Below are 27,704 nucleotides of genomic sequence, written 5' to 3'. Positions count from 1 at the left end.
TGCGATCTGAAATTAGAATTATTTATAATACAAATTCATCTTGGTTGTGAGTGTGTCCTTCTGAGCGACACGAGGGCCGCGTGTGCCGTGCAATGATGATTTTCGGTCACCGTGGAGAAAATTGCAAAGGAAAAGAAAAGTGGTGGTTGCGTCGCGTGGTTGGAAGCAGTGCGGGGCCCAGTATCGGAAACTGAACCAGCACCCACCACGACGACCGCTCGTCAGCTAAGCAGCTTGTGTGTAACAACATGAAAGATGCGGAAAATGAATTGCCAAATTGCGCCGGAAAGCAAACGAGTCGAACGATGAGCCCCTCGCCATGGAAATGTGTGTGTGAATGAAAGGAAAAAAAATTAAATTGACATTAGCACGTGGGTGTGTTATTTACCGTTTAAGATCCTCCATGCGTGAGCTGCCTGATAATGCATGCTGCTACCTGGGAAGAAGAGCATCGCCAACGACGACAATGACGGTTCGATTTGTTTGTTTGGTCTGTTGCTCTGAAGCATAAAATTGTGTGTCGGTCGGTTTTTTTTGAGGGGGGCACGTTTTGAGGGGGGCACGGCCATCGATCCACGCGTGACTTCCATCGATCCGTGTGTGCGTTGTTATCTTGTAGCCCGCAGCAAAGCCATTGGCAACAACCACACCCACATCCCCCCGTCGGTGTGCTTTATAAGCTTTCCTTCACCTTCCAAAAGTTGCTTTACAGTCGAACGAAGCGACCCCTGCTTGTTGGGGATGGATGGATCCCGCTCCTTCCGTTTTCCCGCGACTGCTTTCGATTGCAATCGAAAGGTAAATGTCAAGCGAGAGTGGTTGAACGCCAACTCACATCAGTGGGACGGTCCATCCGCGGAGGTAGTAGGCTGGAGGGAAACCAGAACCAGGACAACCCGGAAAAAGGAAGTCGGCAAAGTGGTAGGATGCTGCTTTTAGCAAGAATTATCAGTGTTTGGAGGTTGGGTCAGTTTTCCTGAGAATTGGGAACATCCCGGGGGTGGCGAAGGAATTGTGTGGGTGTGTTTGTGTGTGTGGGAAGCGATGGCACACAGTCCTAGGGACTTGGTGTGACTGGCAGGATCCCCGGAGTTTGTGGTGCGTGTGATGGAAAACCAAAAATGGACGACACAACCAGCGTCCTGGTGTGTAGTGGAAGAGCACATCACTTCCTTGGGATGTTTTTGCTACTCCTTTTAAAACATTAAAAAAAAATCCACCAAAGCTCTTCAGTCCATTTGTGAATCGAATGAAAAAACAAACATTGTAACCCACGCAAAACTTCTCTTAGAGTCTCTTGGGGCGTGCGGTAGCAGCAAGAACCACCTGGTGGTAACATTTTCGAGTGTGCACCTAATGTGGTCCTTCAAACCCCATTTTCAAAGGTAAATGGTGGTCAGTCTAATATATGTATGTTTGTTGAGGGTTGTGAATGTGATTTCATTCATTAATTTATTTTTTGCAGCGATTCTATTAGCTTCAACCGAAGGAGAAGATAATGATCGAGCTTTTAATTAGTTTAATGTGGCCGACAGTGTGAAATATGTTTAAAAAACCCTTCTCTTTATCCTTTCATTTATGGATTTGTTGATGTTTCACAATTTACCTTTAGCGGTATTTACTGATTGCGAATGATAATGAATGGCGCACGGTACGGCGCCGGTTCGGTTGATTCGAAGCGCTACTCTCATCTAAGTGAAAGTAATTAATTACCCTTTTTGATGAGCTACAGTGGCCGGCAATATAAAGTGGCCACTACTTACAATTTTACATTTTTTCCATTTTTTCCGTGAAAAATGAAGTTATTGTACTGCTTTATTTTTTGAAACATTGTTCGTGATATGCTTAAGAATGTGCAGTACCAAAACATGACAAAAATGAGAAGTTTGCTTCAATAAAAAATATTTTTTCCAAAATTGATCAAAATCACTGTGCCAAAATAAAGTGCCCACTTTATTCATTGTACAGAAAATATTTTTCTGAACAAATATAACATCAAACTTTTAATTTATATGCGTTCTTCTTGCATTCTTTACATGTTCGATGATCTTTGGCGTATTTTTTTCTAATTTTTAAAGGTTTATCTAGTTCTGCATCTAGTTTTTGCATCTGGTTCTTCTCAAGCGTTATCCAGAGCTTTAAATTTCAATTTATTTGTTTGTGACACCAGTTTTATCCACCTTAGCACATAGAATCTGCCTCAAATTCTCGATGGAACCAAGATTTAGACTTCATGGAGGACATGCAAGGTGTTTCATACGATACTAATAGAGAAATGTTTTTGTATTGATTGTGTGTGTTGAGATGTTAGCCTGTAGGAACATGTTTTTAGCTTTCAAACCCCATTTTTTTAAAAGAAATATCCCAAAGTATTGATGAAGAATGTTAAAAAAGGTATCAGCCATAGTTGTACTTTCGATTCACACCAGTTTTTACGCTACTCCTGAAGATAAACACCCCCTAGCTATCACATTGCAATTTTCGTAATTTACTGCCCGTTAGATGTGGCGTCCTTCAACTTCCTCGCTCGAGCTACAGCAATCTAACAAAGCCAATTGGCTTCAATATGATCAAGAACATGCAGATATATCGTTAGATTGTTGAAAAACTGATATTTGGACAGATGAGTCCAAATTAGAACTGATGTTCAAAAATATCTAGACGCGATCCAACAAACCAATATGTATGAAGAGTGCAATGTGATGACCAGAGAGGGGTTTTCTATGCGAGGAGTGGAGAGCATGGTATGAATCGACGGCATAATGAAAGCTTATACCTGTATAAGCATCCTGTGTGAATTTATCTGTTTTCTGTGAAAATTACGGAGTTAGTAAATAAATTTATGTTACAACAGGAAGACGACTCAAGTTAAAACAAAGAATTTTTTAATTTTTTTTCATTCAAATCGAATAAAACTTCTTTAATGGCTTCTACTTAGTCTTAACTTTAATCCTATCGAGATTTCGTGTGCAAATTTTGATGCAAATGTGGTGAGAATGACGTGATTAGGAAAAAACAAAATATGTTAAAGCTCTGAAATACTCCTAGGAAGAACAAATGCCAAATATGTGCAAATAAAACAAAAAAAAAAATATGTCAAAGATCCTCAAAAATGTAAAGAATGCGAGAGGAACGCATATAAATTATAAATTTGATGTTATATTTGTTCAGAAAAATATTTTCTATAGAATGAATAAAGTGGGCACTTTATTTTGGCACAGTGATTTTGATCAATTTTGGAAAAAATATTTTTTATTGAATCAAACTTCTCATTTTTGCCATGCTATGGTACTGCGCATTCTTAAGCATATCACGAACAATGTTTCAAAAAATAAAGCAGTATAGTAACTTCATTTTTCACGGAAAAAATGGAAAAAATGTAAAATTGTAAGTAGTGGCCACTTTATATTGCCGGCCACTGTATACTGCTATACCGTGCACTTGTGTAGAAACGAATCGCGGTTCATCAGCAAATAATTGATTGTTTTATCTGTTGATGTTTATAGAGCTGGCTCATCTCATAAATCATTGTTAGTTAAATGAACCATGGCGGGCTACTCGGGTAATTTCCTGTACCTATAACCTATAAAATTATCATCACAGGGCATACACACACATTGAACTGGACCGCAATGTCGGCATCGATTTTTCGCCTCAAACCCTTGAAAAATAAACCAAGAAACGAACACAAAAACACTCGTTTCGTTTGCACTCTTCTATCGGAAGTGGGCAGCATTCTTACATTCGCACGTTCGCTCCAGTAGGCGCAGTAGGTGCTAGGTAGTAGGAAGATTTAAAAGACAGAAAATATGCTTGAAAAGGGGGAAAAAAGGAAAGGGAAACCAAATCTATTGAACTGTTCGGTCTGTGTCGCGGTGGTGTCGATGGCGGTCGTATGTCCTTTTCTGGCGCTTGGGGATGTAGCAGGTAGTTGCGTCATCTCTGTGGTATTTTTACGTCATCATCGACATTTCCGGAGCGTGCTTTTGTGTGTGTGGTCTTTGAGTTTGGAATCGGCTGGGCTGCTCTAACAAAACGCAACACCCACAAATGTGTGCTCTATTTCGTTGTTTGTTGATTTTTACTCTTCCGGGCGGGACACACCCGGGGCTTGTGGCGGGGGTGTTGGTGGTGGTGGATTTGGGGAAATCTCGTTTGAAAAAGGTGTTCTTGTGCTGTGTGCACAAAAAATCAAACGCTTCGAGTTGCTCGCCCTCGTACTCCCCGCGCGCAATGGAGGGCGGTGACGTTTAATGCAAAGCCAAAGGATTTTCGGGATCCGTTTAAAAGGATATTCTGTGTGCTGGTGTGTGGTGCAGCAGAGGTGCCTGCCTTTCGGTCCACCAACTGTGTATATGGCGCCCCATCAAGCGGCTTTGTGTGGGCTGACGGAGTGTGAAATTTGCATCGATTTTGACGGATGTGTTGGAAGGGATAGACGCGACGCGTAAGTCGTAAAGGGACACAGACGACAGTCACACAATTGTTATCATCGTTACCCTTTTACCCCATGCGTACAAATCCGGGGCCACGTCTGTGTCGAGTCTTTACACGAATAAATCCGTTTTTAGATGGGCGTTTCTATTGGATTTTTACACTGAAAAAAACATCCTTTGTGACATCAATTGCGATGGCGGATGTACAATTTGGCAGGATTCAAACTCGTTTGTGCAATGTTCAATTACTCTGTGCGACAATTTACAACTTTTGAACTGTTGGGGTTAAATTAAAAGCACCTCATTCGTCATTGAGCGTTCGGCACAGCAGTTTAGGTCCTGCTGGTGAAGCAGTTGTGTTCTCCGCGAAAACGTTAGATGTCTTTTCGACGTTTGTGCCTCTCCCCAACCCCTTTGCTAACCTTGTGTTACGTACGTCGGTAAACTATTGTTTATTCTTCCGAGCACGGTTCGGTGCTACCTCCGTCAGCAGGGACTGGCCGCACACCATCTGCCGGAATTGAGGCCAAACGGTTGAATGACGCCCGCGCCCTGCCCCCGGGGGAGGCAGTAACGTTTCCGTCAAACGCTCTCTGTGCTGCCCGACGTATTTGTACGCGAGATGACTTTACCCTTCCCCTTTCCCCCACCAACATCCTCCCAGCCGGAGGGACAGACCAGCAGCACATATTTGTATTGGTTCGACAAATGGTTTGTTGGGCTACCACCATCTTGTCCCTGCTGGCCACCGTGTTGCTGTTGCTCCACCTCACGTACGCTCCACTCCTACGCTTCTACCGAGCCTCAGTGGGGTCGCCGGTTCCGGTGCGATGAGCAGCGCAAGTCGTCAGTTACACTCAACCCAAAAGCCGGTGCCGGAGGGCGACCGATCATTGCTATGTGTTTTGATTGACTCTCTCTCTCTATCTGGTGCTGACTGGCGGTGATGATGGTTTACGTTGTTGCTTCGGTGTCCTACAGGAGCGATCCGGTTCAAATCATAACTTGCTATCGGTGATGGGAAGACTCCTTGTGGGGAAGACGCGCCACAGCGTCAGTTCAGCATGCTTGTGTCAGTTCCATTTGTCGTCAATATCAACGACAAGGGTAACGCGCGCACACTGCACCAGCAGGTATGTGAAGGTGGTGACGTCTACACGCACAACATTCTGCTCTGGTGCGTCATCCGCACATACATCCGGGGTGGAAGGGACACACACACTATGCCACAACCCTTCCGTCCAGGCGCGGCGCACTACTGCCATTCACGAATAGTGCTGCGGCGGCTGCTACCGTGCAAACGCAATTGCTCTGCAAAGCACGCACACACACACGACGAAGAGAGAGGGAAGTTTTAGTAGGACAGAGACAGAGACAACGGAGCCCCGTCCTCGGACCAGACAGTCGTAAAAGAGTGCAGAGAATGTGGGAAGAAGGGGGTGAGAAAACTCACTCTGCGGCATATGGTTGGCTTCATCGTAATCGATAGATTTATTGGTTGTCGTTGTCGTCGTCGTCGCCATCGTAGCGGGGATGCGGAATCGGGGGCTGTGTCCTGTCACGACAGCCGCCCCAAACGGTAATTGCTCATCAGCAGAGCAGCTTGCTTCTGTTTTGTGTCGGTTGCGCCAACAACTGCAGGCACTGGGGCGGCGGTACACATTACATCAACACACACATATATGCGCGGACGTGTCTTGCCGGTAGGAGGGACGGTAGGAAACAACCCGGACGCGCGTCTAGTAGCTGCAGCAGCAGCAGCAGCAGCTGCTGGCCTGCCTCCGTGTTGTGTTGCCATGTCGAACTCTGTGTTGGTCTCGGACGGGAAAAAGTTGAGCGAACTTGTCCCACCTTTCTCGGTTCTTGGTGTGTGCGGTAAAAGGGAAAGCATTTACTACGAGCGATGAGCTCCTGTCACGGAAGCTGTGCAGTTAGGCAGAGTGAAAGAGGAGGGAAACACACACACACACATACACCTAGAAACATACTAAGCAATGTCCTGCGGCATCGAAGTAACGAGCACACAGGAGGACGACGGTTTGTCACCGTTTTCTTTTTCCTCCACCTCATCTCTTAGGCAAGGGCGGCCCCATGCCACCATCACCGGGGAATGGTTCCAAGTGTGAGCTATGTTTAACAGTGTGGTGCTGTGTGTGTTTGTGGGGGATGCCGTAATGGATAGATGTAGGTCACCCCGGTGGCATCTCGCATGAGCGAACAAACGAACAAACGACCGCTGTGCAAAAGCGCGCGTATGTGTGTGTGTGTCGCCCGTGAGAACGAACCGGATGAGCAGTGCATTGCGGGGGTTCCCTTGGCCCTTCGTTGTTGTTGTTGTTGTTGTCTGGTCAGAGCTTATGTGTGGTACGGTGTAGTGTGCGAGAGGAGCCTCCTCTCCAACAACATATCCTGATAGCGGCGTGATATAAACAAGAAGACGATGCATCGTTCTTTGAGCAATCGAACATTTTGGTGGTCGTTCCTGTTTAACTGCTGTTTCCAAGGTTGGCTTTTGCTGGGTGATGTGAAGTTTATGCAGTAGGCGATGCAGCAGCAGCTCACAGCCGTCAGCCGGGTACATTTGGTTGTAAAAGACTTGAGGAAACTGGGTACCAGGCGGCGATGTTTCTTATTCCTGGAATGCGAACAGCGAGCAAACTGTGGAGATTTGTTAGACTACGGACAGAAACTCAGAGAAGCCAGATATCGGATGATGTGTTCAGAAGGGGAAGGGAAATCATTAGAAGAGATTTCAGCTAATCTTTGGGCAGCGTGGGCAAAGTCTTCCAAGAACCTAACGATTTTAAGGAAACTTCTTCTGCTAGTTTACCTCTTAAAGAGCTAGACTTAGACCGCGGTCTCCTTGAATGCTTCTGTAGAGGGGAGCGACAATACCTGGTGCCCTGTGACCTTTGAACAGTTTGTTTAATTTAAATTTTCCGCGAACTAGCTCTCCCTCACACGTACCTAAAATCGGATCATATGCTGGGAAAGTTACCGAATTCTTCGTGTACCTACACAGTGTAAACGTTTGCTGGCCGGGATTTATTAGCACAATTTGCTCTGTGCTACGCTTATCAAGCGCGCGCTTGTGTGTGTGTGTGTATTGTGGCGACTGTTTTCCTTTGCAGCAGTCCTGTCCCCAGTGCCCATGCCAGGGGTAACAGTGATATTTGCTTTATCTTGTCCGCCCCGGGTTGGCGTCACGTATTGTAACCGGCGCGTACAATCACTGTCTGCTGCCAAACCGCCCACCCACCTACTCCACGATGGTGTGGGAGGAGATGAATGTGTGTGTGTGTGTGCTTGCGCACCGTATCAACATCATATGGCTCGTCCGTGGGTATTTGGTCATGTGCGCGCGGGGCTCGCACATACGTGGGAAGAAGACCGTGTACGTACATTTGGTGCTGTGATTGATTTTTTTTTGTGTTCTGCTGGTGCTTCCCCCGGTTGTTTGTTCTTCTGCGATTTTTGTGGGGTTATTCGTTTTTTTTTTCTTCTCTTGCTTCAAACGAATATTGCTCTCACCCAACAATCCCCACCCCGTTCGTGTACGTCAGCTCAGACGTCAGCTGATTTTGGCAATCCATTACCCAACCATATGTTGCGCGTCGATGGTGGTGTACTGCATTCGCTTTGACCTTTGCGCATCACTTTGTATTGATGTTAGAAAGTTTTGTTTTGTCTGTTGTTGTAAGGGGGAGGAGTGGGGAGGGGGCGATCCTAGGCCAAACTACTCGAGAGAAAGAGAGATAACACGCTGCAACATGGATAAATGTCCATACTTTTCGTGATTAAAGCCAACGATTACTTTATCTGCTGAGTGTGTGGGGGAGAGTTTTAAACCCCCGTCACTACATGTCCTTTACAACCTTATCGATTGCCCAGCCTTATCATCATCGCCATTGCGACAGCTCTAAACCCAAGCGTGTGCCACGCCAGAATGCTGTTTTACATCGTCATTATTTTATCATAATCGATCCGATCACTTGCAGCAGGTGAAGCAGCAGCAGCAGCCGCAGCGGCGGCATCAGTCAACTCGATTAAATGCAATCCCCGCTCCCCCCTTTCTCACCTACCAAGAGAGGGTTGGGGTGGGGAGAGCTTTGGTGTAGCGTAGCAACCGATTTAATGATTTTGTCATTCAAACCTACAACCGCCCCATTCCCGAAGAGAAGGAGAAGGGTGGCACTGTGAAGCCATGCTTTGCTAGTTAGCATAAAATACACCCACCCAACTCCCCCTGAAATGGGTGAAACATTTCGCCAACGCACACACACACACGCACATACAATTTCGGCTTTTTGTTCGGTTCGGGCGCTCCACACAACAGCGCACAGCAGACAACGCACACACACACACACACACACACACAGGGTAGTGGGTTATTTGCATCGAGGTGCCTCTAGAAAAGACACAGGAAGTCGTAGGCGCATTTGAATATCAATTTGATGGAAACCGTAGCGCCGCCGTGTGTACCTGGCTTCAGGCGGCGCTTCCCATCCCGGAGTATAGGGGGTGGTAAGGGGAGGAGGGAGGGAAGAAGTTCAATGTGCGAATGCTAATGCCGCCGGTGGTTTCGGTTCGGCTGTGTTTTGGACCTTCTCCCGTTGGTGCATAAAAGGGCGAGGGTGAGATGGGTGGATCAGGGGGTGTAGAGAAAACTGATCCAATGAATATTTACTTTACAATCCCCGGGACGAGATTCAGCACACATCTACGTGCCATGTGTGTGTGTATGTGCCATGTTATCAATAAACCTCCCACCATTTGGCCCCGCCAAAGGCTGGCGTCAATTGGAGAATGATGACAATAAGCTGACGAAGCAGCTGGCCAACCACGGACACCATGTGGCACTGTGTATGTGTATGTGTGTGATCGAAATTGTGAATCTAAACAGAACTACTTAATTTAACGTTCACGCCTGCCTAACCACACACGGCAACTACAGGCCAACCAGTGCAGAAAGAGAAGCGAACGGTCGGTGGAGAGGCAAATAGTGGCAATATTTGGGTGGGGTTTGGGTGGAGGAGAGCTGGCCTGTGAATAGGTTAGTTGTTTAAACAGTGAAGAGCCAAAGGTTCGTTTCCGTTGCTGCCTGTAAGCTGATGGAGATTAAACCTACGCATACACACACACATACAAGTGTGCCGCTCGAAGGCTCTTTGTAGGTTAGCAGGTTTCGTCCTACAACTGACGCATCTTGTCAAGGCAATCATCAGCATCCAAAGCAGTGCACAGAGGTGGGTGCACATCAACATCAACAACAATTTTGGCTTTTTGTAGGACCAGCGTTTGTTGATCGAATTTGAATGAATGGTTTGTGCTCGGAATATAGAGGATTTGTAGAAGATGAACTCCGTACTCAAAAGGCTCTCGGACAGGGGGAAATACAGCCGTTGCCGTCAAATTTTGGCTCGAAGTCACCAATTTTTGACAGTGTGCATCAATTTTTGTCTCGAAGGCGTCAATTTTTGACAGTGCGCATCAATTTTTGTCTCGAAGGCACCAATTTTTGTCTCATGGTCATCAATTTTTGTCGCTTGTTCATGAAATTTTGCCTCTTTATATATCAACATGAGTTTACCTGATTTGACGCGTAATTAGGGTTATTTAATTGTAGCAACATTTAATTTCAATAAAAATCTGTGGTTTATGAATATTTTATGGGGATTTTAAGGAAAATGCTTCAAAATTTTTGACTAAATTTCAGGTACGTAGATCAACACAGCTGATTGCTTTTGAACAATGAATATACTTTGTACTCCTCAATCGAAAATGGTAGTACAATGATACATAAACCGTACGGATTGCGAGAACTATTTTAGGAATTTATTTAACTATTTCCCACGATTACCGGTCTCGTAATACAGTCGTCAACTCGTACGACTTAATAACATGCCCGTTATGGGTTCAAGCCCCAAATGGACCGTGCCGCCATACGTAGGACTGACTATCCTGGTATGGGGGGATCAATAAGTCACTGAAAGCCAAGCCCACAAGTTGTGGTACAGGCAGGCTTTGATCGACAACTGTCGTTGAGCCAAAAGAAGAAGAAGATTTGCCACGATGCCAAAATGAAGAAATAATCGAGGATTAATCTTCTCTAAATTGTTTTGATATTATTATAAATAAGACATAAAACTATGTGAAATAAACAGAATTCCTGAATTAATTCCTTTGCTTTGTATAACCACTCTAATTTTGTTGTGCTTTCTGCAATTATTAAAATATCAAAATAACGAAAAAATAGCAAGAGACAAAAATTTGTGACCATGAGACAAAAATTGGTGCCTTCGAGACAAAAATTGATGCACACTGACAAAAATTGACGCATTCGAGACAAAAATTGATGCGCACTGTCAAAAATTGACGCCTTCGGGACAAAAATTGATGCACACTGTCAAAAATTGACGGCTACGAGACAAAAATACATGACTTACGGCCAAAATTTGACGGCAACGGCTGTAAGTCCATTCCAAAAACTATGTACATTGGTCAGCTGCGGAGCTGATTTTTTGGTTTTTACTCGGACAACTATGCTCGATTATCTGTTCATATTTTCCCGAATAAACTTTCGAGCTTTGGGATACGAGCGATTAGCGAGTGGGATACGAGCAGGGATTTACGACCAATTGCGGTAACTTCCTGCCAGTTACACATGGCGCGGACGAGAAACAGTGCAACGCGCAGCGCAAAGGTTTATTTGATTGTGCAATGTAGGTGTTTTACCGAGGTGTATGTGTCCCACATCTACACTGCACACTCGCCTGGCCACGTTTTGCGTGAGTGGGATGTGTATCACATCGCCCACCGAACAAGTGAGAGATTGAGCTAGTTTTAGGCCACGGCATTAGAATAGAACCAACAACCAACAAAACTGCAATATCAACTGACAAACTTCAGTATCTAATCCTTATCCAAAATCCGTAATTCCGATGACTCTCTCTCTCTCTCTCTGTCTCTCTCTCTCTCTCTCTCTCTCTGTGTCTCTCTCTCTCTTTCTCTCTTGCTCTCACTATTTAACTTATGATTGAATCGTGACGGTTCCCTATTCTATACGATCCTGCCTAATTGGCTCGCATGCACGATTTATTCTGCGCTTCTGCCAGGTCTTCAGCGCCGCCAAGCTCACTCCGACAGCAGCTAGTACCAGTCGGGTTGGTTGGTGGAAAAAGAAGGCAAGAGGCATATAAATGAATCACTGATGTATGTGAATTCTCTGCTCCGGCGTGATGTGTTGGTGGCGGTATGTGGCCGCGCCCCCCCGGCGGGTTCATGACTCTCCCAGGATCATGCAGTAGCAGCAGCAACATTCCTTAGCAATCAGTTAGTCACCGTGTCGCTGATTGCATCCTTTTTTTGCGTTGTAATGCAATTTCAAACCTTGATTACGAAACACCATTTTCGTGAGTTCGTTCGGTTGGGTGGGTGAGTGGGGAAAACGCGGGGAAAACAGGACATGCCCACTCCTCGTGTATCATCTTTTTTTTTCTCTCTCTCTCTCCTACTTTGGAATTCAATTTCGGCCGCCAATCCATCGGGAGGTTCACATTCGTTCATCGATCCCATTTTGCAAAAGCCTATTACACCGGTGTAACGTTGTTCAATGCGCTCCGCCTCATCCCCCCAGTTTACATGCTCACTTAATTTAACGGGGTCTTTTTATGTTTTGTGTTTTCAAGCTCTTCTTCTTTTCTGTGTGTGTGTGTTTTTTTTGTTGTTGTTAGTCTGCTCCTTCCGATTTAGAAAGGGAAAGCAAACACACCCTCCACGATGGTGTTGTGTACTACAAATTGGTATTGATTTTTGCGAGCTTCAAGCGTACTTCTTGGTTTGCAAAATCCGTTCCAATGGAGGTCCAAACAAGTATAGTTTCAAAGTAGTGGGGAAAGTTTTCTTTTTTTTCATCGTAACGAACTTCATCGGCCGTTCATCTGCCGAATGGTGGCGGCGGCCTCTTCATTCGTTCGTTGTTGTTTTTGTACTGCTGCTGCTGCTGCTGCTGCTGGTGCTCTGCATTTGGATCATTATTGGGTAGTGCATTGCATTAATTAATCGCCTGACGGTTGCCCCTTTCATGCACACAAGGTTTGCAAGTCGGCGGGGTTTTGCGTTCGTTCGTTCTGGTGGCGTTCGAATTTGGCTTTGAGGGTAATGTTTAATCATCACTCAACACGCATACACATACGAGCCACAGGCGTCTTCCATCTTTCACAGTGCGCTACTCCTAACCGGTTGCCTCAGCAGGGCACAGCAAGATTCCTATTTCTCGGTTCGCCTCCTTAAACCATGTGTAACTAATCTTGAATGTGGAGGTATTTCCTCCAGGTTCGCCAACATGCCTGTACAGTTTGAACGTGAATCTGCCACTACAAAGCAATTCAATATCGTATCGCTCTATCTCAGTAGTTTGTCTGAGAAAAGTCACTTACTGTTTGTTTGTTAAAGCAGCAGACACACACACTGCATTGCATTGGCCGACTTAACAACATTGTTTTGGAAGTTAATCGTCGGCTTGGTTTATATGCACTCACTTCACTCGCGCAGCCATGCCGAAATGTATGGACTGTTTGGATACTAAACAGGGCCGCGGGGCAGTTAGTTCATTAAAAATGCCTCTCGGGTTTGGTTAATGACTTGTAAAAGGGCGAGCATTTGAAACACACACACACAGTTTGTTGCTCCCTTTTCTCGTACCTGATGCATTGCGTTCCACCGCTCCTCCAAGACAAATGGTGTGATCTCTTCCTGTTGCATATGCGCATGTTTACAACAAACAAACCAGTGTGATGTGCATGATTGAACCTCCCCCCCCCCTCGCTCCCCTTCCCTCTGCACTTTTACTTGCGCCTACCAAATGCAACGGCTATTTAATAGCTTAAGTAAACGAAATATTCAACGACCCCCGATCGGTTTCTCTTCGGTTGGCTGAGAAGAAGAGTGTCTTCTTCGCCCCGACCCTGTGGGGTGGTGGTGGTGGGTTGATGCGTGTTTCAATGTGATTTCACCGCCCAGATAGAGTAGAGTTCAATGTAATGGCCGACCTGGGGAGGGATTTTAAGTAAATATTCTTCAAATACACACACACACACACACACACACACACGTCTAGCTCGAGGGTCTGGCTTATGTTTCGGATTCGGTTTGGAAAGACAAGCGCGGCGGCTACTACTACGCCCCGCGCTCGATCGAGTACCACCATCATCGGCCGCCGGAACTAGGGCAAACCGCTCGCTCTATTATACAGACAAATTGATTCTAACCATTAATGCTCTGCTTCCTGCTGCCTTACACACACACACACACACACACACACACACACGTAGTTAGTCGTGTGTAGCGTAGTCTAAATCCCGGGCGCCTCGGTCCTCGGCGGTCTGCCCTGATGGTTGTGCCCTTTCGTGTGCAAGACCATCAAAAGACGCGTTGCAGTCAATAACCTAACCCCCGATAGTGATGTTCCGATACGTGTGTGTGTGTTGTTGATAAAAGGGAGCGAGCGCGCGCGCGAAGAAATAGGGCCCCGTGGAATGCCCGTGGAATGCTACTTCTATGATGGCGCAAAGGCGCAAACAGAAAGTGAGTGGAACGAGTGAGAAAAGAAGAAGCATGATGCAATAGCCAGGCCCTATCCATACCAGGTTAGCAGCGCATGTACCTAGAGACACTGCCCTGTCACACCCCATCCCTTTCTCTCTCCCTTTTTGGGTCTCTCTCCGCCCTTAATGCCCAACCACTTGACACCACCGATGGTGCCTGCGCGTGTGTACCGATGGATACGATAAATTTAATCTATTTTCCATTATTTATTCATTCATCGCAGATGGGTGGATATGTGATGCGATGTTGTTTATCCACCAGTGGTGGCCGTCCGCTGGGAACCCGGAGATGCCGGGCGGGACATGAGGAGGAGGAGGCTGTACAGTAGCAGTGTATCGGCTCCTTTTGTGTGTGAGGGATTTTTAAAGCCCCACATTCACCTCACAAACTGCTGCTCAACTGGCTCAACGGAGGGGGGGGAGTAGTAGTGTGCAAGTGTGTAGTGAATGCCAGCAATGTGATAAGGAATGTGTGAAGGACTGGGATCGGTACGGCATGTTTCTGACTCTTCGGCCTCTTTGGCTTTAACGGGAAAGGGATGTAACTGGCGAAAATAATGCAATATTCATGGTTATTTCTTTTAAATAGTGTGATGGAATGATGATGCTTCCAGACGAGCTTTATATTTCCATCTCTAGTGGGGTCGATTAGGTGTATCTACATTTTGAAACACAATTACTTCCTATGGACGTATAAATGGCTCCAAACATTTTTGGGGCAAATTTCCACGATTTTGTTATGTATTGCGAGAAAACCCGTTGCCAATGGAATGTTTTCCAGTGAAATCACGTTGATGGGATTGAAAGATGTAATTTAGTGAACGACATTTTCATTTTCCATAAATAGCCAATGCGTCACGTGCCAATTTATTAATCGAATCAAAACCTCCCGAAGTTCGATTGTGCAAATAGGCGGCCAAAGTGGTGACGTTTCCACTTATAAAGTTAAAAATATTCCATCGCCTAGCATCTGCCAAACAAAAGGGCTTTCCAAAGGGGGGGGGCAGACGCAAAGGGCAATCATTGGAGGATGGCTGTGTTGGGGTGCGGGGTGGTGGTGGTGGTGGTGGTGGTGGTTGTTGTGCTGATAAAAAATAAAACGAGCTAAAAAACGCGCGCGTGGTGTTGCGTTTCGTTATCAACGTACTGCAATCGATTCGCTTCGCCGGCCGTCAACGGCGATGATACGACGAACCGACAAACCCCCCCCCCCCCCCACACACACACACACAAACAAAATGGAATGATGAACTTTGAGGGCTTTTTTTGTTGTTGCTGTTGTTCCTTCCTCTCCTCCCTCCTCCGCATATTGCTTCTCTCTCTTCCTGTGTAACTGATAAGACGCACACGACAAGATGTCAGAGCAGCTTTGGTTGGTGTGTGCGTGTCTCTCGGTAGGTCGTCGTTTCCACCCCATGTCCTGCGGAGCGGCCCAATCGGGCCTAAAAGCATAGATAAGCCCTTCACACACATCAGGGCGCAGTAGTGCCCTGACTGACTGGGTGCGGAAAGCCTAAGAAAGCCAAAGCGGCGGGGCAGTGTAGACTGCAACTGCTCTTTTTTTTAAGAAGGTTTCCCTATCAGAATGCTGGCCAATCCAAAGCAATCTTCACCGGGAAAAATATATTCCATGTGACTCTTGTTTGGCTCTTTTTGTCTCTCTTCCCCAAAGGGGCATGTCCAACATCCTCCCAACAACCCACATGGCAACGATTTTTGATAGTAATGAACACAGGGCAGTGAATGTGAACCGAAGCCGTGGAGATAGACATTTCGATTTCCTTCCAAGCGGAAGAAAAGATATATCGTGATTTGATGGAGGTAGGAAGCGAAATGGGAAAGCATAAAAATGTAAGGAAATCGCTCCGCGAGAAGGAGAGGGTTATCTATGCTGTGGTTGGTTGAGGAAATAAATTCTTAATGTAATTGGCCCGGGGTAGATAATTGGGCCTTTCTGCTCCTTCAAGGCCTCCTCCTTCATGGTTTTCCACGATTTGCCGAATGGCATTGGTGGATGATGGTGGCGCACAGCACAATCCAACCGATAATGAGGAAAAGTCGCTAGTAGACTGACGTGCGCGCTCCGGCTGCTTTAGGTACCACTGACGGTGGCGGCAATATGTCCAACGGTAGAGAAACTCCCGAAAGAGGTAGGAGTTTCTTATAGAAAGGAGTAAATAAGTGATTGGTTGATTGAATGTATTGAAATGCTTACTTGTACCGTTGATTCAGCGGATTGGGCAAAAGAGTTTATGTTCCCCTTTTTAGCTAGTTTGGAAATTCTAGTCGTCTTCAATTAACGAGCTCCTTTAGTGAGGTGAGATGTCCCGATTTTTCTTGTCATCCTGCTGAAACCCTTATGCCATCTATCATGTCCTCCCCTTCCTCCAAACGACCTCCCAAAAAACCACGTCCCATTCCAATGCCGGCAACAAGTCAAGTTTATATAGGTACGTTTTCCCGGCACTACACACACGCTTTAGTGCACGATGATGTGGGGCTGTGGGGTTTGCAAAAGGATTCCAAGATGTTCTGTAAGCTTTCAGGTACCCAGTACCACCAGATCTTCTTCAAACACCGAGCCGTTATTTGTCAAGGAAAGGCTTTCCACATTTGAATACGCCGTCGTACCTTTCTCGTGCATGCATTCCGACAAATTGCTTTTCGGATGTTGTTTGTGTGTCTTGTCTTACATATAGGGATACGGAATATTCAATTTAATTTTCTATTAATTAATTTGTCTGGAATAGTGCCGACTCTTTCGGGCTTTTGTTGCGTGCACACGAAACATCTGTTCTTATTTACATTTACATCACATTCCAGGAGAGAATAGGCTCCACATTAAATCCCCTCTTTCCTGCTTGTTATGAGGATCATGGGCGCTATATTGCCAAGACGCGCGTCGGTGGCATCTATTAAGGGCTTCCGTTATAAATCCTGGCTGTCTTCTCATTTGCTCTCATGGCGGTTTGGCATTGGCATGCTCAATGCGTGGGTATTTTCTATTCAAGTAGTACCTCCAACACATTGCCGATGTATTACACACGATTCGATAGCACGTGGGCGAGATACTGCCTCCAAAGCCTTAATGTATTGCAACCGGAAGATGGCGTCGTTATAGCGATAGCTACTCCCCATCAAATGGGACTTTGATTTCTCTAGAACTGATTTTCTTTTAATCGTCGGGGGTGTCACCTTTGAATTTAAATACATCTTTTGAAAATTTGTTGCCCTACCTGCCATTTCAATCTTTGTCTTTTTCCCACTCCTTTTGCAGGGCATATTTGTGGAAAAGTACGACCCGACGATAGAGGACAGCTACCGGAAACAGGTCGAGGTGGACGGTCAGCAATGCATGTTGGAAATTTTGGACACGGCCGGCACAGTAAGTTTGGAAGCGAAACGAAAACATTCCATTAGAATGGAACATTAATATTAATCTGCTCTCCTTCCCTCCCTACGCGCTTTGCCAATCTTCTTTCCAACAGGAACAATTCACCGCCATGCGAGACCTGTACATGAAAAATGGCCAAGGATTCGTGCTAGTATATTCCATCACTGCACAGTCGACCTTCAACGATCTGCAGGACCTTCGAGAGCAAATTTTGAGGGTGAAGGTAAAAGGGCGGCGTTGAAAAGCGACTAAAACATGCTTCCATCTTCATCATCACTTTAATCGTTCGGATCTGCTCCTTTCTTCCTTCTTCCACCCTCCAAGGACACCGATGACGTTCCAATGGTGCTGGTCGGCAACAAATGCGATCTCGAGGACGAGCGAGTTGTGGGCAAAGATTTGGGCAGGAGTCTAGCCGCGCAGTTCAATTGTGCATTCATGGAAACGTCTGCCAAAGCCAAAATTAATGTTAACGACGTAAGTAGCCGCTGCTCATGGTTGTTGTACGGAGTGTATGTTTGTGTGTGTGTCTAATTGGTTTTTCGCATTCTCCATTCACAGATCTTCTATGACTTAGTGCAACAAATCAACAAGAAATCGCCCGAACGGAAGCCCAATAAAAAGAAGAAATCGCTATGTGTGCTGCTGTAAAAAGATCTACTTAGGCAAGGGAAGGGTCAAGAAGCTGATGGACACAAGCAAAATCGCTCACACTCACACAAATCCACACACACACACACGCAGCCGCATAAGAACAATCCATAGGAATCGAACGTGGGGGATCTGCGTGGGGTGTGGTGTGTTGCTGAGGTGAGATATGTTAGATGTGCTGCAAAGGATTTAAAACAACAAAATAATAAAAGGTAGGCAGAAATGAAGAGTAAGAAAGAAAGATAATCAACGTGTTAGGAGGAGATTTGGAGGAAAAGGACATGGCAAGGGTACATTGTATGTGCGTGTGCACCAGATGAGATAAGAGGAGCTATGGGGCTCGATCCACACTATGGCGAAAATAATTAGGAAGTTTAAGGACGGATGAGAAGAGCAGTTAGAGTGGTAGATATGGACACAAACAATTGACATACATACACATACACTCTCCCGAAATATACATAAAAACACACAAACAAAACACTAAAAACACACAAACAAAACACTAGACGAACTCAAAAAAGCAGACGCTACGAAGGACGGAGAGTAGGGAAAGCGAAGAAGGATAAAAAAATGTAGTACGCACGACAATGAGGATCTTTTGGTAGAGAGAGAGAGTGTTAGCGTTAATTTAAGGGATCATCCGCGCAGAGCAAACACATCCTCGCTTGATCATATTCATGTGGAGAAAAGAGGAGGTGGACAAATAGGTTCAAGAACATAACGACTAAGCATATAACGTTTACACACATTAACCGGACAAGAGAAGCAATCCCAACACCACCGTAGTACCGGACCGTACACTGTCGAAGCATTGATCGACTGGAGTTTTTCATCGTGACGCTGAAACAGAGGAAAGCAGCAAAAGTACGGTTAACAAACAAATCAAGATAAAACAGTCTATTACGGGAAGAAATACATTGACACACACACACTGAAACAACTCACTGTGAAGGTTTGGTTCTTCGGTGAGAACAAACTTTCATTTGCGGGAAGATGGAGGGTTATCGACGATCGTATGTGCCGGCTCCTCCACACACCGGTGTATCCATATCCGTAGTTCTTCTCTTCCGGCAGAATGCCGATTCGGCCCTCACCACTGTTAGAATACACAAGAATTGTTGCAATAGAGGACACAGGACGAAAACACAAAATAACAAGCAAACGGAATACGCTGATCGACCGCGAAATGTGAATGTTGAGTAAAAGAAAAACAGTCTACCTTATACATATATACATGTAGCTTCTATTTCTATTTCTTCTCTCCCTACCTTTCTCTTGCACATTCTCTCTCTCTCTCTCTGCTCTGCCTTATTTTAAGTTGATTTTGAAAGAAGATTTTCTTAATAAGAACCCTGATCGTGTGAGTGTCTGTACCATAAGTGATCGTTGTTCAAGTTGACCAATTGCTTCACTAATCTATCTATCTCTTTCTCCATCTTTTTCTCACTCTCTTTCTCTCTCTCTCTCTCGTTATATTTGCAAACCTGAACACTCGGATGAAAGTTCGCGCAGATAGGATTATATATTTTTTATTCTTTTATTTTGTATTTGCTCTATGTGGACCGACGAAGTGAGATAATAAATCAAGCCGCATTTTGGCGAGGAATCCTGGCAAATGGAATTGACGGTATGTGTGTGTGTGTGTGTGTGATAACAGCAGACGCGTAGTTATTGTTGCTAACTGCAAGTAAGGAAAGGGTTAGCCGGTTGAAGGAATGGAGAACGGTGAAGGTGGGAGAGGGGAGGGGGTTGTAGGGTTCCCATGGTCTTTTTACAATCGCACCACGCAAAAGCTTTATTTTTCTACTGAACTGTTCGTGCAGCCTTTCTTCGACTGAATAAAATCGATTTACTCTATTTGTTAGAACAAGTAATGAGGTAGAATAGTAGTCAGATAGATAAGCAAGAGATCGTGCGCAACCGTGAATTCAATCTGCGAGGACAGAGATGAAATTGTCGTTAGCTTCGATCACAAAAAGCAATCAACCAAGCAGAGGAAGAAGGTTTCCACGCTTTCATCTAATTGATTACATAAAACACTCCAAAGGTCGATTTTAATGCGCTAACATGTGAGCCGGTAGATACCACGTCCGTGTGGAACTGTTTTAAAATCAAACCTAGGGGAAGTGAAACACCTTTCCCACAGCTCTAATATATGTGTAGTGCATTACTGATGTAAGAAATGCTGATCATTTGCTGGGAAAAAGAGCAAAGTTAGTAGTCCTTCCTGGTGTGCTTGATTTTTTGTTGTAGCTAATTCGCAATAATCTGTTAGGCTTCCCACCATCTATAGTGAGGTTTGGTGCCAAACGTTAGAGAACGCCTAGCTGTTACTATAAACAACGGTGGCGCCATCTGATGTATAAGCGAAGCATGATTATAATTCCAGTTTCTCTTCCTGTTCATGAGCAAGATCGTAGCAAAGGGGAAACTGATGGACTGTGCGCGTACTACATGTTGCACCATTTTCTTGTAAAATGCACCCTAACCCCATTCTCTATGGGGCTTCACAGGAGCACAGGAGCTCGCAGCAGTTAGCGATCTTTTACAGTGTAATGGACGTGGTGTTAGGATCAAACAAACCGAATCAAATTGCAATTACTATACATTCAAAGCAGTGCAGTGCATATAGCAGTTATGAATATAAACTTAGCAAAATGTTACAAAAATACAGGAGGGAATGATGGGTGTAGCGCAAAACAGCAAGGTAAAGAGTTATCTTCTCCTGCCCTGTCTCAAAGTAATAGGTGTGATCGTCTCGTTGTAGTGCAAACTGAAAATAGCAGCAAAACAAATCCGATATATTGTTGGCACAATCTTTTCCCATCCTGCCGTACCCTGGCCGAGTTTAACTGAGAACCGTTGCCCGTTTTCGAGCTCAAATCCTGTCGTTTTTTGTCCTGTCCAGCAGGCGGCACACGATCGTTATTGGAATAGATGTTGTTTGCCGAACCTCACGCACTACTGGCTCTTCTGGCTGTTCCTCAATCATCATTACAAACAAACGAAAAGGTTGCTGAAATGGTACAATTTATACACAAACATTACACATGGAGCGTTCTCAACCAGGATCCAGGAACTGCATGTATTAAGAAGTATCGTAAATGTTAAGCAACACAGATAGCGAACAATTACTTTTTTTAAGTAATGAGTTTGGGAATAGTACTTTGTGCCCATTCCCTCACGATCATCAAGGACTAGCGAAAGGAAAGAAATATCGAAAACATAATGATAAAATGGTGGGGTCATGTGTTTTAAGTTTATTTTTCATTAATATGTTTTTGACATACAGATAGAACCCAACAGAACCAGTTGTTTTCTTGGATGTTCACTATCTATCTTCCTGTCCTCTCTATCTCTCATTCTCTCGCTCTCGCTCTCTCTCTTTCTCTTTCCTTCCATGTCTGCCTTGTCCAGTCACGTGTACGATGGAATAGTATTACTACACACATTCGAATCGAAAGTATCGAAAAGGTTAAACATAATTAAGAGAAGAAAAAAAACACTATTAAAAGAACCCCGCATGCAATATGTGCGCAATCGGCGTGTAGGTATGTTAAATAGAATAAAAGCAAAACATTATTGCTCCGGTGTGATGATTTCTGGCCAGAGTCCTTCAACTCACACTTTAATTCGGAGTTAAATCGGTAAGGTGTGTATGTGTACACTAATAGACTATCACCAGCCCAGAAACAGAGCGCAAAGGTAACGTAAAAAGGGAAAGAACACTTCAATCGATCATTAATTGTGTAACCAACTGCAAACAAAACAATCTATTTTCTAATGAATAAAAGAAAATCATATACACATAAGTATATACAAAACGGAACACAAACCAGCGGAGCGCGCGTTCTTCTTTCGGTCTTGTCGGAGTCTAAGCTTCTTTTGATTGTCTGATTATCGATCCGAAAACAGCTTAGCACGTATCTGTATAATTTATTTAAATGTTCAGGCTAATTTTTATTCACATTTCTTTGAAGCTTTTCTAATTTCGCGAATCACTACACTCTTTCGCATGCACCTGTCAATTCAAATCGGTCGAATGGGACAGTTTGACAGATACGATCCGCGGTGACAGCTCCGTGCTGCGGTGTGTATGTGTGTTTGTGGTTGGTGCATGTAGGGAGGGGTGTATTTTCTTCTGTGTGTGCCGTGTACGGTGGCTCGCGTCATTTAATTTTATCACCAATTCATCGTCGCATCACATTCGGCTGCACTGCGCTATTGTTATTGTGGAACGTTTGTTGCGAGCTACAACGCAAAGCAGCAACAACAGCTGGAACAATCGAACGGATCGAGACGGGAAGGCAAAATTCGGCAATTCAGTTTGTTGTGACACACAAAACCCGCGACACATGGACAGCACCAGTGGGTTATGAGTTTGCGTTTCTTGCGTTGTGTTTAGTGTGGTCCTTCGAGCGTATCCTTCCTTTTTTTGTTGCTGTTGCCGATTGAAGTGCAGACGGTGCTGTAAAGATATCGCCGCTCCAAAGGTCCGACTGTTGTGGGTTGTGAAATTGCGTCTCTGGTTGCGATAGTTTCGCAGCTGGCTACAAAGTAAATATTGACCCTTTTGGCTCCGATCCCCGCGGAGTTCCGGGCAGGTGAAGTGCACAGGTGGGAAAACCGGATTGCTGGGAGGGGGAATGTGCAGCGGGGGATAAGCATATTCATAGTGCCGCTGGTCGGACTCACACTGGCGTGTATTGGGTAAAGCCCGGAAAGAAGAACTAACTGTACTCGTGCATTAATCTGAAACGTCGTCGTCCGCTAGACACCGTAGGGTAAAGTGTTGTAGGTCGTGTTTTGTGTCGCCAGCGATCTATGTGGAAAGCGTTGGATCCGCCAGATTTGTCCATCGCAAGCTACACGGGCGGTCAAACCTCTCAAGAGTGAAAGTGAACGATTCGAACCCGTAATCCAAGACGGCGCTGTGTTGATTTCTTTTTTTTTTCGTTGTGCCTCCTGTTCCGTGGCACTCCGGCGCAAATTAGTACGATATTCCAAAATGTGTACCCCACTCCGGATGCGACGTGTATCGGTTTGCCGGGAAACGATTCCCGCCATGCCCATCGTGCTACTTATGCTAGCATTATTACATACTGGTAAGTGAAATTGAAACCTTGTCTTTTTTCGACGAAAAAACTGTCTCATTTCCTTCAACAAGAAAAGAACCAACCGGGTGGTGTGTTGTACAGTCTACTCACTACTAGCGTGGGCATTTTATCAGCATTACTCATCATAGTAGCCCAGCATTATCATGCTCAATGTTTGTTGTTGTTTTTTGTTGCTGATGTGTGCTCTAATTGTGAAAACCCCGGAATGCGGGGTCTGATTCTGTTCCTATTGCAGCCTATGGCACCAATTATCGGATAGACTTGACGTCCTCCGGATCGGTAGTGCTCGGGCTGAACCAGACGATCGAATTCAGCGCCGTGCTGTATACGGACGGGAAACTGGAGAAGGATGATTATGTCGTCGACTGGTCGGACAACACTTATCCGCAGCACAAGCTAGAAGTGAGTAGGGCCAGAGGGACAGAACGACATCATGGAAATGGCTTATCAGAAGCAAAGCTGAAAGCAAAAAAGATTGGGAACCACACCAGCGATAGAACTCCCCCTCTCCCCAATGTCCCAGCAAAATAGAGCATTTTTTGTATTACTTTTTATTTCCTTTTTACTGTGTTGATTACAATACTTCTAATTAAAAAAGAGTTATGGCATTTGTTCGACCATACAGGAGTTGGGTGTTTGTGTGTGTGCCTGTTGTAATGCTTTTCTACCAAGTGAAGGTCATGCTCATCGATCCGATACTCTAATTTTAGGGTGTAACGTCCAAGATTCCCCGCTTCAACTGGACGGTGATGTATGCACATCCGGTAAAACCTGGTACGTACCAGGCAACGATTACGGTGAAGAAAACGTTCGTCGTAATTCCGTACGAGCTAAAGTCCGCAACAATATCGTTCAATCTTACGAGTAAGTATGCCTCAATGTGACTATTATGAAAGGCTTTAGCAATAACAGCACTTTAATAATCCCTCGAACCTATCTCAAGGTATGCTTAACGGGCAGCTAATGCTAACGCAGAACGATACCGTGGTCAACAGTACGTACGTGTCCAGTACGCTTCCGCTAAACCAAACGATCGCCCTTTCGGAGAGTGATCAGCGTGCGCTTTCTAGAGCAGCTTACGTCCAGACGTTCTGGTTCATAAACTGTCAGTACATTGGCACCTCGGATGAGCTTTCGACGCTGAGCAATTTCACCCAGGAAAATAGCACGTACACGGTAGAAGCTCTGGTTGTGGCATCGTTTGAAAAGGTAGGAAAAGTAAAACACACACACTGTGACCGTAACATGAAACAAAATGATGAATAATTTGCATGTTTCGTTTTAGCTTCCGGAACCTACAACGACCACAACGACGACAACAACGACTACTACCACCACTACTACTACGACCACAACAACTACAACGACGCCAGCCACAACTACAAGTACGAGCACGACGACTACGACGTCCACGCCTACACCTCCTACTACGACATCATCTACCACCACACCTGCCACTACTACCAGCACTACACCCAAGTCGACCACCAGCACGACAAAGTCGCCGGCGGTAAGCGATGGGTCTGGGTCCACCGGACCAAGCGATGCAAGAAGGAAGCGTGATACGGAAAGGGAACTGTTTATTGGATCCAATCAAACGTCGAATGTGCTTGATGGCATTAGTCCTGCCCTGTTGAATCTTACCGATCGCAATAGTAAGTTTGGCTTGCCGTTGTGTAGAGTGAGAAGCATTGCTTGATGTATTCGATTTTCCTTTCTGTTACATACTCACCAGACATTATCCTGCCAGATGTGTCGAAGGAAACGGTCATGGAAGCTTCCCCCAACCAGGATCCATTTTTGCGCATCGCCAAAAAGTCGGACAGGTTTTACAATCTGGAAGACGCGCGCCAACCTTACATCTGCGACAACAGCTCGATGGTTGCGCCCGATCCGAAAAAGGTGTACGGATACTTCCAGCGAACCTTTACCGTGCAGCGTACGTTGAATCGGAATAGTGGAGGATTGGGTTGGGAATGGGTTGTACTAACGTGTGTCGTTCCGTTACCTCTTTCCACAGATCCCATTGCGAGGTTTAACGTGTCTGGACAGCAGTGGGTCAGACAGGGTCAGCCGGTTGATCTGGTGTTCCAATGCAGTGGCACACCTCCATTTGAGTTTTGCTACAATTTGAATCATGGTAAATATGGCAGTGATAAATTAAAACCGAATTGCTTATATGCCCAGAATGATTTTGACACCATTGCTTTCGTATCCGCGCAGGCCAGCACAATATGACGAGCAACGAAACGTGTAAGAGCGAATGGGAACCGTCGCGTACGGCTGAGTGTCGCTACAAAATCCATCGTTTCTTCTTCACCAACGATCAATACTCGATCGTCATTTTCGTACGCAACCGGGTGTCGAACTACTTTACCCAGATTGGCATACAGTTCTACGAGAGTGAGTTGCTAGATATGCGCACCGTGTTGGTTTTGGTTCCCACATTACAATCTGTCCATTTTGCTTCTTCGCCCTTAGATCAACCAAAGTCCCAATTGTCGGTGATCATTGTACCGATCGCGTTCGGTCTGCTGGCCGTGCTGATGGTCGTGTTCGGGATGGCGTACTACATTCAAAACCGGGACCGCTTTATCGTAGAGGTGGCCGATTTCAACTTTGGCGACACGAGCTCGCTGGATGACGACATGGAGTACAAAACGTTCCACCAGCGATTGGTGGACAGTTTGCGAGATTCGGTCAGAATACCGCGCTTCAATTTCCGGCGCTCGAGCGCCCACGACGTGGATGACATTTCACCATCGTCCGGTGCGGCCGGTGAATCTTCGCTGCGGTACGGCTCTATGACCTAAGATGGAACGTGAGGCAACAGCGTCAGGTAGGTTTTTGTTCGGCGGTTGCGTCGGAGCGTTTCTTTCCAGAAAGTGAGATCTTCTCCTTCTCCACCTTCCTTCATTCGTCCCCTTTTTCCCCCCTCCCCTCACCCCCACCTGCTATCTCGGGCTGATGATGCACGGGCAGTGAAAGTGGTGATTAGTCGTGAGGTGAATTTACTTTTCGCACAAGAGCTCGATCAGTAGTGATCGATTGGAACGGTGTACGGTTTAAAACGATCGGTGGTATCAATCGAGTCAATTTCAAGTCGTAGTCCAGTGAGTCTAGTAGTGAAGCCGTTGAACCGCTATGAATTGGATTGTTAATGTTTTAGTAAGCAGAAAAAAAAGATTACCATATAATGCTGATATAATAGTACGCGTATAGAAATGAACTCTAAAGTATATTGATATGAATGAAGCGCAGGTGTTGAGATGGGAAATGCGGCATGGGGCGGCATCGCGCATTGCACAACCATTGGAAGAGAATCAAAATTATGAGACTGCATTTTTTGCTTTCGTTTTCGCTAGCCATATTTTATTCGATCGTGCAACAATTTGTACCTTTCTTCCTGTTTCTTTCCGCGATATGCGTCACATTAATATGCAATGCAATAAGGGAGCGTGCGCACGGCACCATACAATTGGACCGTAACAGTTTGATGCGGTTTTAATTTAATATTGCTTTTGTTGCTGCTACTCATTCGCAAAAGGGGGTTTCAAATTAAATGTAAAACACGCTATAGGCGAGGGCTGCAGTGTGAAGCAAAAAAAAAAGGGGTAAGGGCAGCTCAAAAGGCTCTGTGAAAGGGAGAGAGAGAGAGAGGCAAAGGAAATGTAAGCTTACTAATCGAACAAAACAAGTAATAACGTCGTAAAAAGATTAAATATTGTGATACTGATGCATCTACGGTTTATTTTACACAGTTATATTTTAAGTCGGTAGCAACGTATGAATCGCCAGGTAAATTCCGTTTCGCAAAAGAGAAAACAAATCATTAGATTGCAACACACAACTGCCAAAGTAAAAATTTGTGGAAATTAGCAATTTTCTATTGTCCGTTTCGTACAAAATTTTGAATATTACACAATTAGGTTTGGTTGCGCGCAGGCTCGAATATGTGCTGGAAGTTGTCCATAGGTGTGAAACGGCCAAGTGGTGTGGCAGTTCTGCTTGTAGCAGGTCAAATGCAGATAGCGAAATGAACCGCCAAGACGCAAAACAAAGCAACGCAAATCATTATTCAGCAAAAAGGCAAAAAATATCTGCGAGCGACGAGATAGAAGCAAATGTAAAAAAGAAAAGCAAATATAGTAGATAGTTTTTACGAAACCACTAACTGGCAGGCACCGTGGCACATTGCACCTAGAGCGCGCACTGTGAAAGGGTTGGTTTAAGAAGATGCAAGAATATATTTGGGTCCGTTTCAGGCGGGCATCGTTTGCAAAGTAAAAGACCGTGGCAAAAGTTAGTGTATCAGAGAAGATATGCGAGATATGTTTATGGGAAGTACATTAGCATAATAGTAATAATTTCGAGTCAACAAATCAAATTTAACAGACTTTCTTTGAATATCCGAATCCCCTGAAATCCCTTATTTCGAAACGTGAAGTTCTCTTTTCTAAGCTTCAATTTCCCTTTTCGTGGTCATCTTGCTATATGC

The 27,704-nt window shown here is 45.1% G+C and overlaps 2 protein-coding genes across 5 annotated transcripts in view; both read left to right on the top strand.

Moving 5' to 3' along the window:
• Window positions 1-19,314, top strand: part of LOC120953277 (ras-related protein Rap1) — a 32,718-nt gene extending 13,404 nt beyond the window's left edge. For all 4 annotated transcript variants that reach the window (XM_040373074.2, XM_040373073.2, XM_049606688.1 and 1 more), the window contains exons 3-6: window positions 17,319-17,426; window positions 17,530-17,658; window positions 17,760-17,912; window positions 17,997-19,314. In XM_040373074.2, coding sequence (XP_040229008.1) covers window positions 17,319-17,426; window positions 17,530-17,658; window positions 17,760-17,912; window positions 17,997-18,086 — 480 coding nt within the window. In that variant the 3' untranslated portion in view covers window positions 18,087-19,314. The remainder of the gene's footprint in view (window positions 1-17,318; window positions 17,427-17,529; window positions 17,659-17,759; window positions 17,913-17,996) is intronic.
• A 2,760-nt stretch (window positions 19,315-22,074) lies between these two features.
• Window positions 22,075-27,593, top strand: LOC120953274 (serine-rich adhesin for platelets). The gene is made up of 9 exons (XM_040373071.2): window positions 22,075-23,194; window positions 23,442-23,608; window positions 23,917-24,070; window positions 24,150-24,415; window positions 24,492-24,861; window positions 24,942-25,145; window positions 25,227-25,346; window positions 25,430-25,609; window positions 25,688-27,593. Exons 1-9 carry the CDS (start codon window positions 23,098-23,100, stop codon window positions 26,017-26,019), a joined length of 1,890 nt encoding a protein of 629 aa, XP_040229005.2. The 5' UTR covers window positions 22,075-23,097; the 3' UTR covers window positions 26,020-27,593.
• Window positions 27,594-27,704: the final 111 nt, after the last annotated feature.

Source organism: Anopheles coluzzii, chromosome 2, assembly GCF_943734685.1.
Source record: "Anopheles coluzzii chromosome 2, AcolN3, whole genome shotgun sequence".
Lineage (NCBI taxonomy): Eukaryota > Metazoa > Arthropoda > Insecta > Diptera > Culicidae > Anopheles > Anopheles coluzzii.
The sequence above is the reverse complement of the archived record's forward strand: the minus strand, read 5'-3'. Positions and strand labels throughout refer to the sequence as shown.

Excerpts from the sequence above, each read along its gene's own strand:
- LOC120953274 (XM_040373071.2), top strand. The coding sequence starts at position 23,098 with ATGTGTACCCCACTCCGGATGCGACGTGTATCGGTTTGCCGGGAAACG. Across the intron at positions 23,609-23,916 it reads ATCCGCAGCACAAGCTAGAA|GGTGTAACGTCCAAGATTCC; the intron begins GTGAGTAGGGCC and ends CTCTAATTTTAG. Across the intron at positions 24,071-24,149 it reads AATATCGTTCAATCTTACGA|GTATGCTTAACGGGCAGCTA; the intron begins GTAAGTATGCCT and ends ACCTATCTCAAG.